This window comes from Leptosomus discolor, chromosome 1 (assembly GCF_034619465.1).
Source record: "Leptosomus discolor isolate bLepDis1 chromosome 1, bLepDis1.hap2, whole genome shotgun sequence".
NCBI lineage: Eukaryota > Metazoa > Chordata > Aves > Leptosomiformes > Leptosomidae > Leptosomus > Leptosomus discolor.
In genome coordinates, this window is record NC_141391.1 from 149,803,849 (window position 1) to 149,821,816 (window position 17,968).

Genomic DNA, 17,968 nt, shown 5'->3' on the forward strand with positions numbered 1-17,968 from the left:
TGTCTTTTCCTTTTTTAAATTGGCTCAGCCTCAGGCAAAGAGCAGTTAGTCTTTTATTCTTTTAAAAGCTGGATGCCCAATCTAACATTTAGTTTCTGATTCAGAAAATGATCTCGCACCCTGTGATTACTTAGTTGCCTTAATATGTTCTCTGTGATTATCTTTGAAAATACCAGCCTTTGATAGTCACATTCATAGCAAGAATGAATGATTTGGAATGTTAGCTTTATTTCAAGTGACACTGTAAGCTCTGTTGCAGGTGGCAAGTTTGTCATATACAAGTGGTCTAAGCTTTTATCATCCCTTTTTTTCCTCCCCCGCCCCCCTTCCTTTTTGCATCATGGTATTTCACTGCAAAGGTAAAGTAGGATAATCTCAATCAAGAATTATCACATTTTTCTGCGGTATCCCAGGAGACGCCTTGAATGGGATTGCTATTAATGTGACAGTACTTCATATTATAGTGCATTCGCCTGTTTGGACATGCTTGTGACTTTGATTTCCTGTGTGGATTTTTCAGGTTTTCAGTCATTAACTTAAAAATATGTCAAATCTGAAATTTTTTGAACCTTTTTTTTTTGTTTCCCTTATTCGCCTTTATAAACTTTGATAGTTGTTTTTAAGAGCTGGGAAAATGTTTCCTACTGTCAGATCAATACTGAAAAATTTAAGAGCCACCTCTTTACGACGAATAAATCGTATGCAGTGAGAAATAGTGCTCTCAGTACTCCCATCTGTCTCTTCCCCAAAGGAATGTGCTAGACTCATGGTGTACCTGTCTCTAGCAGCTGTGGACGTACAGTCTCTGTTCCACGCGCTTCTGTGCAGGTTCTTCTCTGACATAGATCCTGCCTTAGCAGAAACACACATACCCATCTTGCTACACTTAGGCGTCTGCCATTCGTGTCAGTGCTCAGTCAGCGCCTTCCACCCGCGTGCTGTACACCCGCATACTCCACTCACCTCCAAGAAATCAACCCTTACACCTTTCCTGCAGCTGACCTAAGAAGTGACACTTGTTTCCTTCTGACATATTGCTCAGCACAAAAGCAACAAGATTAGTTCTGCTTTTGTCAGCGAGAACAGGAAAGACATCAGTGTCAGGTACCGGTGCAGACTGAAATAGGTGAAGTGTCTCTGTGTAGACTTCTTGATTTTTTCCCCTTGGAAGTCCTTGCCTGCCCACTGGGAATTGTCTCCTCATCTTCCCGATATATATGTTTGTGATATATTTGTGTGTGTATGTACATATATGTATATATACAGAGAAAGAGAGACATACAATTTTTTATATATGTATATATGTGTGTGCCCACGTGTATAGCTGCATGTTTCTTGTTTGCCTTTTTTTTTTGTTTCTGTCTGTGTCTTTCTCATATATTGCTTTGATTGTGTGGGGCTAGGGCAGGTATCTGATTCAATAACTCTGTCTTCACCAATTCCTTGTTGTAGACTATTGGGGAGAGTCTTATTACAGTGACCTCATCGACTTGCATCTGGGTGGTATGTATGGCTGAACCTCCTGCTGACACTAACCCTGCTGACACTCCTCCCCACCCCTCCCTTCACCTACTTCTCCCATCCTTGGCTCACAAACAAGAAGAAACAGCCCTTGCACATGACTGGCTATAGCAGAACCCCTTTTCCAGCTCGGGAGGAGATCCTGGTATGCTCCATGAACCATGTGTAAGGCTCCTTCTTCTATTTTCCACAGTGCTGATTATTTCAAAATTTACTTACTGTTTTCACTCGAGCCACCTTCCCTGCTAGCAGTGGAAGGCCATTCTGGTTTTTTGCTTCTCCTTTGCAATGTCCAACTCTACCATTGAAATCATCTTTAGGAACATATTTGAACGTGAAGGGGGCAGCAGAACTAACCTGCTCCCAAGAGCTAACAGCGCTGTAAAGGATTAGTCATGCCATTGCCTCCCTCTTCCCCTCCTGAGGCTCATTTGCTTCTTCCAAAAAAGCCAGAGTGTGTTGATGATCTAACAAAAACAAAATGCTCCCTCAAGGGGCTTTGGAAACACTTGTAGATGACTTCTTTCTTCTTTTGCGTTACTGTAAGGTCAGGAGAGAATCTACTGTTAAGAGTTCCAATAATTTTTTGCTGGAATCCACTGTTAGAGTTTCCAGGCACCCCAGTTTGCAACATTACACAGCTAATAAGCTTCTTGCTACATTTGTGGGTTGGTTTTTTTTTTAATATCTCATTTAGTGCTAAACACACATTACAGTGTTTAGCTTTTTTTTTCACTTAGCAATTACAATCTGGTCATCACTGTGCCATGGATCTGCATTTCTTTAATTAATGTTACTTCCTGAATCCCTTAGTAGGTGGATAACTTTTGGGTTGCAAACGGCATTTGTTTAGCATTTGCCCATCTTGAAAATTAAAATTCCCTTTTCCAGTGTAATCACCCTAAATCTATTCTTATAAAATGAACGCATCTGTCAGCGGATCCAATAGAGAGCAGACTCTGCTTGGTTGCCTTGTCATCTGAGGGTCTCATTTAATTTATCTTTCAGCGTATAAAGTTGCTTGATCTAAGCTGTGTTTTTGTTGAGGGAGTGCACTACCGTCCAGCTCTGCGGAGTGGAAGATCTACATGCTCTCGGCCTGATCCAAGGCACAGCTCTAGAAGTCTTCCCCTGATTTTGTTGCGTTCTGTATTTGATCCTTCAAACGTAATCTTGCCCAGACTTTTAACTGTCACTTTTTCGCCTCTTCCAGGGGGAGGCTGTCCCACATAGTATCTATATATATCTATATATCCCACATAGAAGCTATCGCTGTCTGTTGGGAGTGACTGCAAATTGTCCTGGCACAACAGGCTTTTATTGAAGAACACTAACCTGAGTTAGGAATATCCACCGAAGTTCGAGTGTCAAAATTGAAGCCTTTTCTCCTTAGTAGACCTAATTTGTTGCCCAGTTTCCTTGTGCTGATTTTGATGTGATAGCCCTCCACTAGCCCTGTGCTTCATTCACGGTTCTATCCCTCTGGCATTCTTTCCTGGTGTATCTTATGCAGAGACTTTGAAGCCCTTTTCCTAGTTATGTCCATCGGGGCTGGCCCGTACTCATATGTGCATAGAGCAGGAGCTGTAAAAGGGTTGATGCTGAATTACACTTAACAGACCCTTATCCCTGTTTAATGCTATTTCCACTATACCTCTCCCTCCTCCTGCTTCTCCTCCTAATGCCTCTTTAGAGACAGCAATCCCATCGAAATCACTAATAGCAGCTTCAAGAAAAGCAAAATAATCTTTACTTAAAGGGACACTGTCACTTAAAAAATTATTGTGTTGCAGACAATCATAATTGAAAATTGAATTTACTGTTGATCTTTTTTGCGTGTTTGCTTTTTCCATTTCTCTGAACTCAGGCAGTCACCCCAGAGTGGTCGGTTTTGATCTTCTGTAACAGGCTGGTTTTATTTATATGGTGACTCAGTTACTTGGGCTTCCAGCAGCCAGAGACAAATCAAGTTTCTGCTCATCTCAAAAATACCTTTTTTGAAACAAACTTCAAAAAACTGTATTGGGCAGTATCCCTTTAAATGCAATGAGCTGGTATAGTCTGCCTGGAATAGGTGGCTTCATAGTATTGGTTTGTTGCCTCTGTAATTTGCTTTATGTTTGCTTTTGGGGCTGCCAGAACACTTTTGCCAGAAGGGATACATTTCTCTGACAATACATGTCACTATTCAGTGGCAGATTTAGAGCTGAGCTTAAAAATCAGCATGTCTGTGCAGGATGCTGCATCTGGGTGGAGTGCCATTAAAATCCTGGAGCATCATGTGGCTGCGTGGTCCTGCTGAGCGCTATACGCAGCTAGGATGGCTGTGTAGTTAATTATTCTACTGGCAACCTGTGTCTCCGAGGCATAGGCATGGCTCTAGAGTCATGCTGCCAGTAGAATGATAAGCAAAATTGCAAAATACTTTGAAAAGTTATCTGTAAGTTGGTGATAATTTTTGAATTATGAGGGCATTAATTTATTCTGGATTTTCTTTACACTAATGAGAGTCACGTTTCATTTAGTTGTTACAGATTGCGCAACAACTTTTGTGCAAGGGAGTGGCAACTTCTAACGTACTTGGTCGAGTTCCAGTTTGCAGGATTACAGATTGCTATCTTAACTACTCCCTTGCTCTGCTCAGATGCCATAATCCTGTCTTCTTGTTCTAAAATGTCATGTACCGTTGCTGTAAAGCAGATGTTTCATTTCACGCTACAGATGGTCACATTTCAATTCTGAGTAATGATTCCTGTGTGTATATCATATATGCGATTACGTTAAAAGAACATTACAAAGGTTGCAAAGTCAATTGAAATTGAGATTTTGTATTATGTTCATATATCAACAGATTTATAACCTTTAGATCACCGCAGAGAACTCTGCCTTGTGCCCTTATGGAATAACTGGTAGCAACGCTAGGTTGTCATCCTCTGTGTAGATCCTCATGGAGAGGAAATGGGACACAGCCAGTGGATTTCACAATGTTTGCTGGCAGCTGTGGAATGGTGAGACTTGAAAACATGGATTCTGAGCCAGACATTGGAAGGATATAGTGCTCTGGTGGATACACACTCTTTGTCCCTCTTATTCCCTCTTTGCAGACGATCCTTGTCCTGTCCTGTCTTTTTCCATCCAAAGCTCCTTACCCCACCTCCATTTTCATTCTCAGCCTCAGTTTCTGCTTCTCAGACATTTAATTTTAATCCTATCTTCTTGACAAAGAAGTGATAGTATTCTACCTTTCACACCTCCCATTCCTCCCCACTAGCTGTTCATAGTCTTTCACTCCAGCTCTGGTCTTCCCACTGACTCGGTCCCCACAGTCTCAATCCCTGCTTCTGGCCTTCTGCCAAAATTTTTGGCCTCTACTCCCTCTTCTACCCAGCATTATTTGTCTGGAAAATCATAGGTTGTATCTTCTCCACAAATCTGCCTTCTCCTTTCATACCCTTGCCACTTTTCACCTTTCCTCTCTGTCTTTTCTCTTTCAGTAGTTTGCATTTTTAGTCTGTTTGCTTAATTAGTCCCAGCCTCAGTTCCTCCTTACCCACCGGTTCCTTGTCCCAGTTTGCTCCTTTTCTGCCTGTGGAAAGTACCTCTGCTGTTCCCTCTGCGTTCAAATGAGCAGCTTCCTTTTCCTTGCACCCAGCAGGGAGTCATTGAGGAAACAGCCCCACATTCCCATCTTGCTTTGCTTTTGGCTGGAGTATGCTGAGACAGGCAAGAAGGGTGTCAGGAAGAGGGCTGGTATGTTTGATACTGCTGGTTTCAGACATATGTTCTCCCTTCTTGACAAAAGCTTTATGAACATCAGGTAAATGGGGTGGGAAGTGCGATTGTGTGTTAATTCTTTGTACTTTGTTTAAAGCGTACTCTACAACAACTTTGCTTTTTATTAGCATATTTAAAATACTTGAGCTGACTGTCCTTTACAGTCCTGCAGATCTGACTCTGCAGGGCTGGAGTCTGATATACTCAAGTGGGAACAGTCCTATTTCTTGTGATTGGCAAACACATCTCTCCTGGAAGTGGCGTGGAGTTGTAAGATAAACATTGTTTTTGCAGTCTGCAGCTGCTTTTGACACTGAAATGAAATGGTAACATGTTTTTTGTTGCTCTAAATTTGGAGCAGGAAAGAGCGGTTGAATTAGAGTACTTGTTAGCAGCTGGAAGGAAGCAATTACCATTTACCCGCTTCTTTCTGCACACCTCTCACAACTGGACACAGAAACTAACGGTCTTGGGAAGCAGGGTCAGCGCAGGAATGTACTGATTCTGACTGCATTTTGAAGTACCTTGAGGTCTAGTAGAAGCAGAAGACTTCTGTGCAGTCATTTGTGTGTGTATTCTGCACCAACTATCGCTTTCCCTAGCTTTTTTTCCCCTACCTGCCTTTTTTTTTTTTTTGTTAACCTCTCTTCTGCTGCGTAAATAAAGGTGTGGTTCAGTTTGCGTGACAATTCAGTGGTCTGTGTTTTCCCCAGGTTTCTTCTACTGAGTGTACTTTAGAGGATATTGGTTTTGACACAGTTTTAGTAAACTGTGAAGTCAGACACACCAAGTGATGTGCTTATAGGATAGTTGTCAGAATCCTTGCCCTCAGCTTTGTAATACCTGCAGTTGTGTGGATGCTGTTCTCCAAGAGGTGGCTTTCTGTATTATTGCTCTTTTACAACACTGCTGTTGAACAGCTTCACCTAATAGTGAAGTTGGAATGCTTTATTTTTCAGTACTTGGGTTTCTGACCATAACTGATTATTAAAAGGTAGAAAAGGGGATGTTTCCTGTGATCAGTGCACAGTTTGTCTTACTGATCTTTTTTGGACTGATTCTTACTTTTAGAACTCTTAGTCTGCATGCTAAATGGGTGGTGGAATTTATTAGTAGAATAAGAATTTCTCAAGTGTCATGCTTTTAGGTTGTGAGGTCAGGTGCCAGCATAATGTTTCAAGAGAACTGAGATTAGCCTCAGAGCTGGATTTCCTGCCCAGTGTTGCTGATTTCCTAACTGCCTTGGTTAGTCAGCAATATAGAAATCAAAGTCTTTGGATGCAAAGCTTGCAAAGGATGTGATACCATTTGGTCTGTGGTATATCTAAGTCATTTTGATTTGCAGTGGCTCACCACTTTTGAGAAATCATCACGGCTCTTATACCACAGGACATGGGCAAATAGTGAAGGGGATCAATGTGGGGATAATCGATTCTGCTATCCCAAACTTTCTGTTGTGCTCTGTTCATCCTGATCGATAATTTTTGCTACAGTGCTTCAGATTATGAAGTGTTATGTAGCTACAGCAGAAAAGGACAAAACCAGTCTGAAGTATTTTATGTTCATACCTTTAAACAATAGGTAAATGAAAAGTAGAAAAGAAGACAATGGTCCAGTGTAGCTTTTGTAATGAAGAACAACATACAGTGAAAAGGAATGTACGTTTTTGTGGTGGCTATACAATTTCTGTTCCTTGATTTGAAGAGGCTTTGAAGCTATGGTGTTTATTCTTGGCCTGGCTCTTGGTTTCCACCATTGTAGCAAAGTCTGCAATCTCTCAAGAGTACTATGGCAAACAAGGTGCTTCTTGTCATGGCTGCATGAAAGATTTCCCAGAAGGATCTGGGAAAGGCATCTTTTCACTGAGGCAAGATAATTCTGGTCACTTTGTTGATGTGATGTGGCTAATCTGCAAGGCAGAGCTTTTACCTCTCCAGGATGTTCAGTGTGCTCAGGAGCTGCGGCACACTCCTTTCCTCAACAAGCTGCAGCTCTTAGTTCCATACCAATCGCCCCATGCGCCCTTCCGAATGCCTCTGCTTGCCGTCTTTGCTACTTGGGCTGCTGACCTCTGCTGTGAAAGCTTTACGTGCATTCAAGGAAGTTGGCTTCTGGCATTGAAAAGGAACAACTGGTGATGAACAGTCTGTTGGTGGGTTTGCCTCTCTGGGGGAAAAAAAGTGATAATTCTCTGTCCAGATGCTATAGTCACACCTCACACTCTTGCTGACAGCAGAGAGGGAACCTAAATAGTGAATGGTGACAGAAATGGTTCTTCTCTTGCCCTTCAGACTAGATGATCTTTCGAGGTCCCTTCCAACCCCTAACATTCTGTGATTCTGAACGAACTGCTTCAGCAGGGCAGAGGGTAGCTTGTGTTGCTGCTGCCAGCAGCACTCTCCATACTGTAGGTGAAGATGTGTGTTGCCAGACCTGGCCTGGGTTTTTTGGTGGTGGAGGAGACTTAAAACAGAAAAGGGTATGTTTATTTTTTTAAATTTGCTTGACAAAAGAGTTTTTCCCATCTGGCCCTGACTCTATGGCCAGGAAAATTGTCTTGCGGTGATGATAGTGTTTTTGATCTAATGAGACCATGAGGTGGTGATTTCTGTTCTCTAAACAATAATATAATAATAATGTTGTTCACTGTAGGATTAGTAATGGCTTTGGGAGAAATAAGATGACGCGTAAGGATTTCCATAATGTAATCGGACAAGTGATGAGGGCAAGGTAGATGAGACAGTTTTAAACACCATATTTTGAACCACGGTGTTGTACAGTTCTCCTTTTTGATAGTATGGGACAAGTTCAGCCTTTTCCCAGGATTGTCTTTCAACATACGTATACACAGTGAGCGCTCTTTCTGTGAAATTGTACTTTTTGAAAAGTAGCCTTGACAGGAGTGTGAAAGATCTGATGATACATTCACTGTCCAAAATTATCAGCTGGCTGAGAGAATGCTTTTTCCATTTATCAAGTGATTTTTTTTTCGCCTGATTCTCTGTTTCTGAAACAGTTAAGGGGCCTTTTCTTGAAAGAGTTCATCTGAAGGGATAGTGAAATATGTGACATGGAATACACTTAAAGATTGGCTACTGTCAGTGAAAAATCTTTCTCTTTCAGGAAATATAAGATAGTTTTTATCTTAAGATTAGAGTGTTCCTATTTCGGTCTGCTTAGAGTCTGTACCATGTGTGTCTGTACTCTTTATTAGCAAGGGTGGGCAGGCAGTTTTCATGACTATCGCCTTAGAGAAGTTTTAAAAAATATATTTAAAATTCTGCTGCTTTATATGTTTTATAATACCTGCAACTTCCAATTACAGCACTTTTTAGGGCTTTCACAGCTTTAGAGAACCATAGGAGGTAAGTTTTCAGGTTGCACTTTCCTCTGTCCTTGCTGTTCAGGACCTCCAGTACATAAGCAACACTTCTTAAAGCCTTGCTAATCATCCTAGTCTGGACAGAAGTTGTTTCCAAAGCTACTGTAATATAACCTATATTCACTGATGCAACTGTATTTTACATTTGCAGTAGTCGGAAAGGATCTGAATAGTACAGGTTATGTTCATTATCTTACTGAAAAGCAATGTTAACATTTCCAGTACAAGGACTATTATAGATACCATAGACTTTGTAACTTGATTCAAGGACAAATTTTCCCTCAACAGGAGTGGGAGGATAATATTTCTGTTAAAAAATAGGACAACTAAGAGCAAAGGAAGAAAACACAATTGCAGGGTGTGAGCTCTGTTATTACAGTCTTCTGCTAAGTCCTGTGGCTTTTTACTGGAGACTAAGGATGGTGTCTTCTGCTCAGATCAGACCCTTTGCTCAGTGATGACAAGAGTTAGTAGTTTGTGGTTATGTCACAATGAGATGAATGACATTTTGACATACCAGGTATTTATTTTCAGGTCAAATATGGAAAATTGGGAATTCCTCACCAAGTCTGTATGTCCATGGTTTGGAATGTATAAATATAGCTGTGTTTGAGTTATCAACATCTCACAGACACACATGCTCACACGCACATACACATTCTTCTGAATGAAATATCCAACCCTGAAAAATTAAAGCGTATTTTTCCATATAGTTAATTGTCTGTCTCCTGTTTCCCCCAGGACCAAGTTAGAGTATTAAAGCATATATAGAAGCATTCATGCTGGATAAGATAGGATGTGAAATAAAAAATATAATAGGTATCATGCACTAAATGCTGTGCTTTGTGGGGAAGCTTATTCTTCAAGTGCCTTTGTGGTTTGGGGGTTTTCTTGTTTGTTTTTGCCTTTGTAACCTAATCTGAAATGGCAATCGTAGCAAAAAAAAAAGCGCTAGTATTTTTTTGTTTTAAATGAAGAAGTTGGAAAATTCTGAAGAACTAGAATTAAGGTTCTGGTACTGTCAACTAATGTTGGTACAATGCTTTATTTGTAACTGTTGTCTGGCCAACTGTGGCACCTCTCCCAGTGTTGTCCCTTCCTGCTCCCAGTACAGAGGTTTCTTCCTGTCTGAGAAAGCCGCGCTGCTCAGTCACAGGCTTTGAAGCCAATGTGTTCTCCCTCTCCTCCAGTGTGTCCTCGTGTGCTGGTCTAGTTCTGTGATGGTCCCTTCTAAAACCTTCCCAATTCACCGGTAGTCTAGTTCTGTAAAGCTTTCTCCGAACCACATATGTCAAACTCTGCTGACTTCTCCAAATTATTCTTACCAAATTATTTTTGTGGATTTTATGACTTTTCCTAACAGAGAAATGCCTCCTCTTTATAAATGTGGTTGTGCATTGAGAGCAGTAAGTGTTTCATTCTGCTAGCTCTGGTGTTTCAGGCTCGTCACTTTCCTGGTGCATATGTTCTCCTCTAACTATTAGTCATGTTGGTTATTTCCTACTGTTTATCACATAACGTTAAGCCCAGCTGAAAAGCGAATTCTCAGCGTTGAAAGAGCTGAACCATTTTAGAGATGAGAAATGTTTGTCTTTCACTGGGTAACAGAAAAGATGAAAAAGGTTCAATAAGTTACCGATACCAACAGGACCTGTAAACTTTAAAATGCTTTGTAAAATGAGAATGTCAAGGGAGAGCTTTAAATTTACTCTTTTAACTCTGCAAAGCCCTCAGTTGGTCATTGCCCCCACAGACCCGGATGTGAGTCACTTTTTTATCCATGTAAAAGCCTTTTCTCCTCTAAGCACAACAGTCCGGTTGAGTACATGTGTACTCACCATACTTGACACAGCAGATCCTGGCAGGCTGATTCCACATTAATCAGATTCTCCCTGTGATGTTCCCTGTCTGAAGAAATTACTTTCCTTTAAAAAGGACACTTTTCCCATCAGTGGATGCTACCATGGTTGATAAGAGCATGGTCCTGATAAAGTTTTAAGGTAGGGTGGCTGCTTACAGTTGGTGTCTTATGCATGCAGGTAAGACTTTTTGTAACCCTGCTTAAAATTCGGCATTTATCAGCAGGAGTTAAATATTCATCTCTGCTCCTCCAGACGTCTTGTTCACAAACCTTTTGGTTAAAGACCATATGATTGAACAATGTACACTGGGAAAAAGTACAGTAACCATAACCTCCTGCCTGGTATTTGTACAACTCAGTAAGAGTTCACCAGTACCTCAATCTACCTCTTGCCTGTTACCTGTGCTTAGTAGGGACATTATTCATCTGTAGACTGTATCCCTTGTTTCTGCTTCTCCATTTCTTGTATTTTTTCTTTTCTTTTCTTCTTGTGTTTCTTTTCTTTCTCACTCTTATGCTTTTTGTCCTTTGCTTGTCTTTTATTTCACCCCTTTCCTCCTCTTCCGTTCCACTTCCAACTTCCTCTTCCTTTCCTGCCTCTTCCTCTTCCTCGTTTGGTCCTATTGAAGTTGAGCCCAATGCCGGGACACCACGTCGTAGACCTCTCTCCTTCTGCCCTTGCTGTGCCCATGAAGGTAACGTAACCTCACACGTTCCCTGTTCTCCTTGACCACAGCTGGGTTGTCGTAGCAGCACTAGTCAGCTAGTGACCACAAGGCCCCCAGCCCCGTCCCCAGCCCTTTTCTTGCTGTGTCCCCAAACTAACCTTCTCAGTGGCAACCTGGTATCCAGCTTCTCTGAGCCAGTGACAAGTTACTAAAGGTACAGTATCCCTTTTGCTAGTTCGAGCTGTGCTAGGGAAGGTGTAGCAACTGGGAGGGACGTTGGGCAGCAGCGGTGGGAGCAGTAGCGTCACACTCAAAAGTTTCTGTTGTCATTTGGTGGCTTCAATTTCTCTACTCCTCCTGAAAGATGTTTGGAAGGTGGGGTAAGGGAAGACAATCTGTTTCTTTTAAAATGGCCTTTTAATTAGTATATATGGATTAAAGGAATACTATGTCTTTATAAGGACTGGTTTGCAAAAACATCCTTGAACTTAAAAAACCCAACAAACCTTAAGCTAGACCAGTTTTCCCTCATCCGTCTTGCTGAGTGCACTCTTTAACTGTCCCAAATGGAGTTTCCATTGCCAAGGCATGGGGGAAGCGGTTGTTTATGTGTGTTCATGGTGTAATTTTGCTAACCACTTACTCTGCTTTCCATGGTGCTCCCTCACATCAGTTGTCAGTGCTCCCTCTCCAATCCTGCCATTATTCCTCTGCTCATTGGCTGTTTAAAAATACTTCTGTATTTCATAGGTCAGTAGCGTTGTGTTTTTGGCTTTTTCTTAGAGACATTTGTTTTCTATACATCCTGGCATCGGAAAGGATGGGGAGACTTCCCAGTGCTTCCATGGCGCCACAGCACTGGACATCTGCATGTACAGTCTCCCTCTCCTGTTGCTACATGGGCATATTGTGCAGAGATGCTCAGAAAGGAATGCTTGGAACTGAGCAACACACTGGTATCAAGGGCACAGAGCCAGAGGCTCTTAGGGTGGTACAACCGGGTCTGGTATTCCCCAAAGGTCCGCTATTAGGATTTTTCAAAGGCAGGTACTCTCAGCCTAAGCTGCCGTTTAATGGGAGTTGGAGGCTCTCCTTTGTTTAGCTCCAGCGCAGCTGCTGCTCTGAGATCCTAAGCATGGAGGCAGGGCACAGGTCTGAAGTAACTAGCCATTAGCGTGGTGCATGTGAAGTGTTTCCCAGAGTTTGAATAGTAAGCTTGTTGCTTGATCATTTTTAGCATCAAAATGACTGTTTGAGAGTTTTTGTTCTTGATGTAGATAGTATGTATCCAAAATAACAAACATATCCAGGTGTGTTAGTTATTTAGGATGCCTAGGTTACATGCAGTGCAAGCTGGTAGGATGCAGCAACATGAAAATACTGTTGAGCTTGATCTGAGGCCTTGCTCCTGCCTCCAATTCCAAGCAGGCAGGTGCATTGCTAGTGTCCTTGGTGGTGTCTGATGTAAGTCACAGCATTCATCTGCAGGTAGTTCAGGGTGGAATCAGTGGCTCAGAGCGGGAGATTGTTAGGAGGAGCTTCCCTGGTAAGCTCTTACATTTGATAATATCAACAGAGGGCTTTGGGAACAGCATTCTGCAATTTATTCCACATAACTCCTGGCAGATATGAGATTCATTAGTGGGCTATTGAGTAAGTTTAGGAGTTGGTTTTAAAAGAAATAAAATATCAACTAAGAGTTCTGTACTAGGTGGCCAAGGCCCAAGGTATATTTATTCTGCTTTGATGTTGGCAAATGTGTCTGGGGATTCTTTTTCTTTCCAGTGCTGATGTGCAATACAGGAGAAGTAGTTTCTGTGTTCACTATGCAGAGAGGATCTTCAAGATGGATAGATGTATGTGGCTAGGAGGAGCAGTCAGAAAAGATTCATTTAGCTATTGAAAACACAAAAGACAAGATGTTACTTTTGGCCAGTAAAAGAAAAGCTTGGGGACATGCAGTTGAAGAAAATAAAGGTAAAACACGTGGAGTGGCAGTTGAATCCATTTCTGATTAGCATGAGTAGCTGGCTTGAGGAACTACAGAGCTCTTCTAATGAAAGGAAATGTGAAATACTTACAGAAATTTGGGCTTTCTGCATTAAGAGTGAGGAAGAAACAGCAATCGCAAGAAAATCAAAAAGAATAAAACAAAAGTCAAATCGGGCTCCAAAGAGAAGAGAATCCTTTTGGAGGTGACTTCCACTCTTCTGTGTGCTGTAGGCAAACTGAATGGACCCGGCTTGGGAGTGCTCTGGCAGCATCTTGCTCGGCTTTCTTTGCACATTTTGCCCCATTGTTGTTTTTGCAGTTTGGGCTTGTAAGGATTGCAGGGCGTTACCTGAACTTACCCGGTTTCTTTTTTTGGCAGGCATGGGTAAGAAGGATGATCCCAAGCTGATGCAGGAGTGGTTCAAGCTGGTGCAGGAGAAGAATGCCTTGGTTCGCTACGAGTCCGAACTGATGATATTGTGAGTGAGCGTGCAAAGCTTCAAAAGGGGGATTATGTTACTCATAGCATTGGGAGATCTGTCAGTACTGTCTTACCTATAATGCCGGGAGGTCAGCAGTCTCTTGGGCTGATTCTTGGCTTAAGATCGAACCCAAGTACCTTCCAGAAGAGCGGTAGAAGGAGGAATAACAGCAATAAGGAATGAAAGTTGCAACTATTTGTGCAGATGCAGAAGTACGCCTGCGTGTTTAAAGCTCTGAGCCCTTCCCGAGCTGTTCTTGCATAAAACATGACTTGTTCGCGCAAGTGTTTTTGAGCTATGCAGAAATAACGTGTGACTCCTCCTGGTTTTGTAGAGTCTGCTTTTAAGTGTAGCTAAAAGTGTTTAATTCAGTCACCTTTGCCATGTGGCCCTCTGCCTGTAGTGAGACCCCAGTGCCTCTCATTTGGGCTCAGATGATCAGGGTTTTTTCCTGTTAATGAAATTGGAAGCTTTCTTAGTCTCTATGCTGCCAATTCACTGAAATCCTTTTCTGTCAGCTGACAGGCAGTGTGGAAGCTGATCGTCTTAGTGCCTGTGTCAGAAATGCCCCAAGGTGTTGTGTGCATTGGAATCTGAAAAGGCGATGGCCTGACGTGTCCTTAGTTGCTAAGTGGCTTTGTCTTTAGAGCGGGAAGTGGCAGGAGATACGTAGAGGTGAAGTATAATTTTGCAGTGATTGTAGATTTGTTTGTTCCTTTACACTGTTTTAGATTGAATCCCACCCATAATCCACTCAATTTCCTGTATTGCACTTCCTAGCTGAAGGTAAAGAACCTGAGATGCTGAAAGTACATTTAAATCTTACCAAAAAATAGTTATATATCTTAGGTGTTTTAAGAGTTGTTCCAAAACAGGTTGGTAAGATGCATAGGAGATATCTAGAGGGGGAGCAGAAACTGAGAATGGATATGAAGCAAGGTATGGAGTATTTTAATATACCCAGAACTTGGATTCCTGATGTTTCCCTTTCAGTGCTCGGGAGCTAGAACTGGAAGACAGGCAGAGTCGATTACAGCAGGAACTCCGGGAGAGGATGGCAGTAGAAGGTGAGAAAAGAAAGGAACATTTCATAGATTGTACGTGCCTATTTCTAGCCTTGCGTGTGCTGATAGTTTTTGATATCTTTGTAGATCATCTGAAGACAGATGAGGAGCTCTCAGAGGAGAAGAGGATCCTGAACGAGATGCTAGAAGTAGTGGAGCAGAGAGATTCTCTTGTGGCTCTCCTTGAGGAGCAACGGCTTCGAGAAAAAGAAGAAGACAAGGACCTGGAGGCAGTCATGCTTTCCAAAGGTTTTAGCTTGAACTGGTCCTGAGCTTAACACATTTACCTCTGCTGGTCTGTGTTGTCCAGTTGGCCTACCCTGAGTTCGCCAGAATTACATGGATAGGAAGGTGTTGAAGGGGAAACCTCCGAAGGGTCTGACAGCATGCAGGGATTTGGTTTGAAGCACTTGGGAGCCTTTTGATAAGTGTGTTGGTTCCAGAAGCTTAAGTTTTACATGTCTGCAAGCCAAGTTGAAGATAACGAGTTGAGACTGGAGTCTCCTTGAGGTCCTATACAATGACCGTATTTTTGTGTGTGTGTTAGGAGGGAGAGGAATAATCCATGTGTGGGGAAGGAGGTTAAGGGAAGAAGTACCCTTAACTAAACTGGATTTATGGCAGTCCATTCCTTTCCTGTTTTTATTACACCAGTTCTAATAAAAGGGAGGGAAGTGGCAACCCTCTCTGGAAAACCACAGCAGCCTGTAGCAGCCTGTATGGTGGAGTCAGCTGTCCGAGAGAGCTCCAGAAGCCCAGGGCAACACCTTCTTTGCTTTAGTCTTCCTCCCCACCAAAGAAACCTGCAGTTGATCATTATGCATGGATATGAAGAAATACGAGGCAGAGAAGGTACTACTAGTACGTGCGACGGAAGTCTCTGCCTCCTGGTTTTCAGAGAGATTTGGGCATCAGAGGACTCTCTCCCTGTCACAGCCTCTTGAATCACCATCTTGTCGTGGGGAGAAAAGGGGAGAAGAAGAGAGAGGGAAGATGCCCTTCTGCTTTGCTACACACTGGAGGGACAGCTACTGCTGGCCTTAGTCTTCATGGCCACAGCTCAGAGGCTGGTGGGCTGCTTTGTTCTGTTTTTATTGCGACTGTTTTGACACTGGAAAATACTGACTGTGGGACAGTGGTAAGTGTGTGCTGGGGCAGGGGTGTTACCAGGCGGCATTCCCTGGCTGTTAGGCCCCTGAAAGGGAGAAGCCCTGAAGTGACCGAACCACCATTAAGACTTTTCAGTGTTTTTATTTTTTTTTTCCTCTGTATTTTGTTTTTGCACATTGGAAACGAAGCTTAAGACCTGCCTGGGCCCTCAGTCACTTTGACCCTTTTATGTCAATTAACTTATTTTTTTAATACTTGAAAGAAGATTCATTTTTGTATCTTTTGGGAAAAAAATGGACGAGTGATGGGTGTGTGTGCCTGCTGCATCCTACAACTTCCACTTCTAAATTACTGGATGTTGTTACCTGTGGCTATTTATTAGTGTTCTTATTAATGACTTGATTGTTACACATATTTGATTGTGGAGGGAGTGTTTTAACTCTGTTAGAGAAAGACACTACTGCGGATTGGTCCCTGCGTCACAGCAAGGGCAGCCTTCATGTACCCACGGATGCATCCTGCCCTAGGAGTTTTCCTTTATGACAAAATCCTGTGCACTCACAGAGTTGTAACAATCTATTTGTGTTCCTAGCATACTTTTCTTCTGCATCCCAGATTCCTTCTGTTGGACTAATAAACCTATATAATTTATTTAAATTTTACATTTTTATAACAAGAAAGCCAAAACTGTGAGGTAGAAATATCCCATATGTGTGTCTCTCACAGAAAGACGGGACCCTCACACTCCTGAGATACAGCTAGAGGGACTTCTATGAAAATAGGACGTTTCCTGCTGCATCTGTTGGAAGAAGCTCCTTTTGGCTCACCTAGTGAAGCTGCTGCTTTTCAGCCAGGAGGGTACTCGTTGTAACTGTACGTTAACCAATGAGCAGGACGTGCACTGAGCAGTTCAGCACCATTCACTGTGTGACAGTCCCTGAGCACACCGCGTCCTTAACTCGTCCCGCAGAGCTGAAATAGCGCTGTGCGTTGGGTGTGCGTCCCATCCTTGACGTTGCGTTGAGAGGTTCCCCCCCCTTGGGATGCTGACTGTGCTCTTCTCTTGTTAAAGTAGTACAAAGCCTGCTCCCCGATCTCTTTGAGAAAGTGTCCCATTCCCAAGCATATTCATACAGCATCCTGACTCTTCCAGCTTGACTTATGCTGTTGGTGCAAGGCACCCAAGCAGGGATGAACATCCTTTAATCTTTTGCCCCAGGACAGGAGTTAGCATGGTTTCTTGCTGTTGGCTCACTACCTCCTTCAAAGAGGTCTTCTGTAAGCCAGGGTCTACGATTTGAATTCACCTCTGACTCAGGAGCATACCTCAGGCTGCGGAAGGACTGTCCCCAGAGACTCTTGAGTGGTGCTGGTTGTTAACCGTTGGAAACATGTTTTTTCCACCTGAAGTGTTCCCCATTTATCCCCGCTAGTGTTTTCTGCTAAGGCATTACAAATTGGATCTGGATGCTCATGAAACCAAGCGGACAGGCAGCTGCAGTGCTGCTTCATAACTATGCATGTTAGCAAGCGGTACCTGCTCTACCAGCATCACGGAGTGTTGGCTTACCACCAGGATGTCCAAGAAACAGAATTCCCCCCCATTTGCCAGTGCAGGGGCCAGCTGCACAAGTCACATTGGCAACGGTAGTTTATATAGTCTGGATCTGAGGGGCCAGCGGAGGCCGGATAGGAGGAGGGGAGAAAGAGGGAAGCTAGGTACGCAGTTTGTTGTAAACTGCCTTGTGCAGAGAGTTGGCCTCAGCGCGTTTTATAGAGCACAGGCATATGGACCACATCTAACTTTTAACAAAAGATCATTGAATGTGAGCTGTAGAACAGAAAGGAATCCTGAAGAAGAAATACCAGATTACTACTTTTCCCTTTCACGCTGGGGGACACTGGCCAGATCTTTGCAATGCTGAAGTGATATCACTTGAAGGGTGTAATGCAGGGGAAAACTGCGTATTCTAAACCTGAACTCTTTAGGTTATGCTGAAGGCCTCCAGCAGTGAGAATGAAAATGAAGAGCTAACATCGCACACACAAATTAATTAAGAACACACGAAAGGGAATGTTAAAGGGCCTTTTTATATCAAAATGGTTGTAAAAGG

At 42.7% G+C, this 17,968-nt stretch overlaps 1 protein-coding gene across 5 annotated transcripts in view; it reads left to right on the forward strand.

Moving 5' to 3' along the window:
• Positions 1 to 15,401, forward strand: part of MICAL3 (microtubule associated monooxygenase, calponin and LIM domain containing 3) — a 105,108-nt gene extending 89,707 nt beyond the window's left edge. For 4 of the 5 annotated variants that reach the window (XM_086479300.1, XM_086479309.1, XM_086479318.1 and 1 more), the window contains 4 exons: positions 11,168 to 11,233; positions 13,578 to 13,677; positions 14,674 to 14,747; positions 14,832 to 15,401. In XM_086479300.1, coding sequence (XP_086335426.1) covers positions 11,168 to 11,233; positions 13,578 to 13,677; positions 14,674 to 14,747; positions 14,832 to 15,016 — 425 coding nt within the window. In that variant the 3' untranslated portion in view covers positions 15,017 to 15,401. The remainder of the gene's footprint in view (positions 1 to 11,167; positions 11,234 to 13,577; positions 13,678 to 14,673; positions 14,748 to 14,831) is intronic. The other variant, XM_086479333.1, reaches the window with a different exon arrangement.
• The last annotated feature ends 2,567 nt before the right edge of the window (positions 15,402 to 17,968 follow it).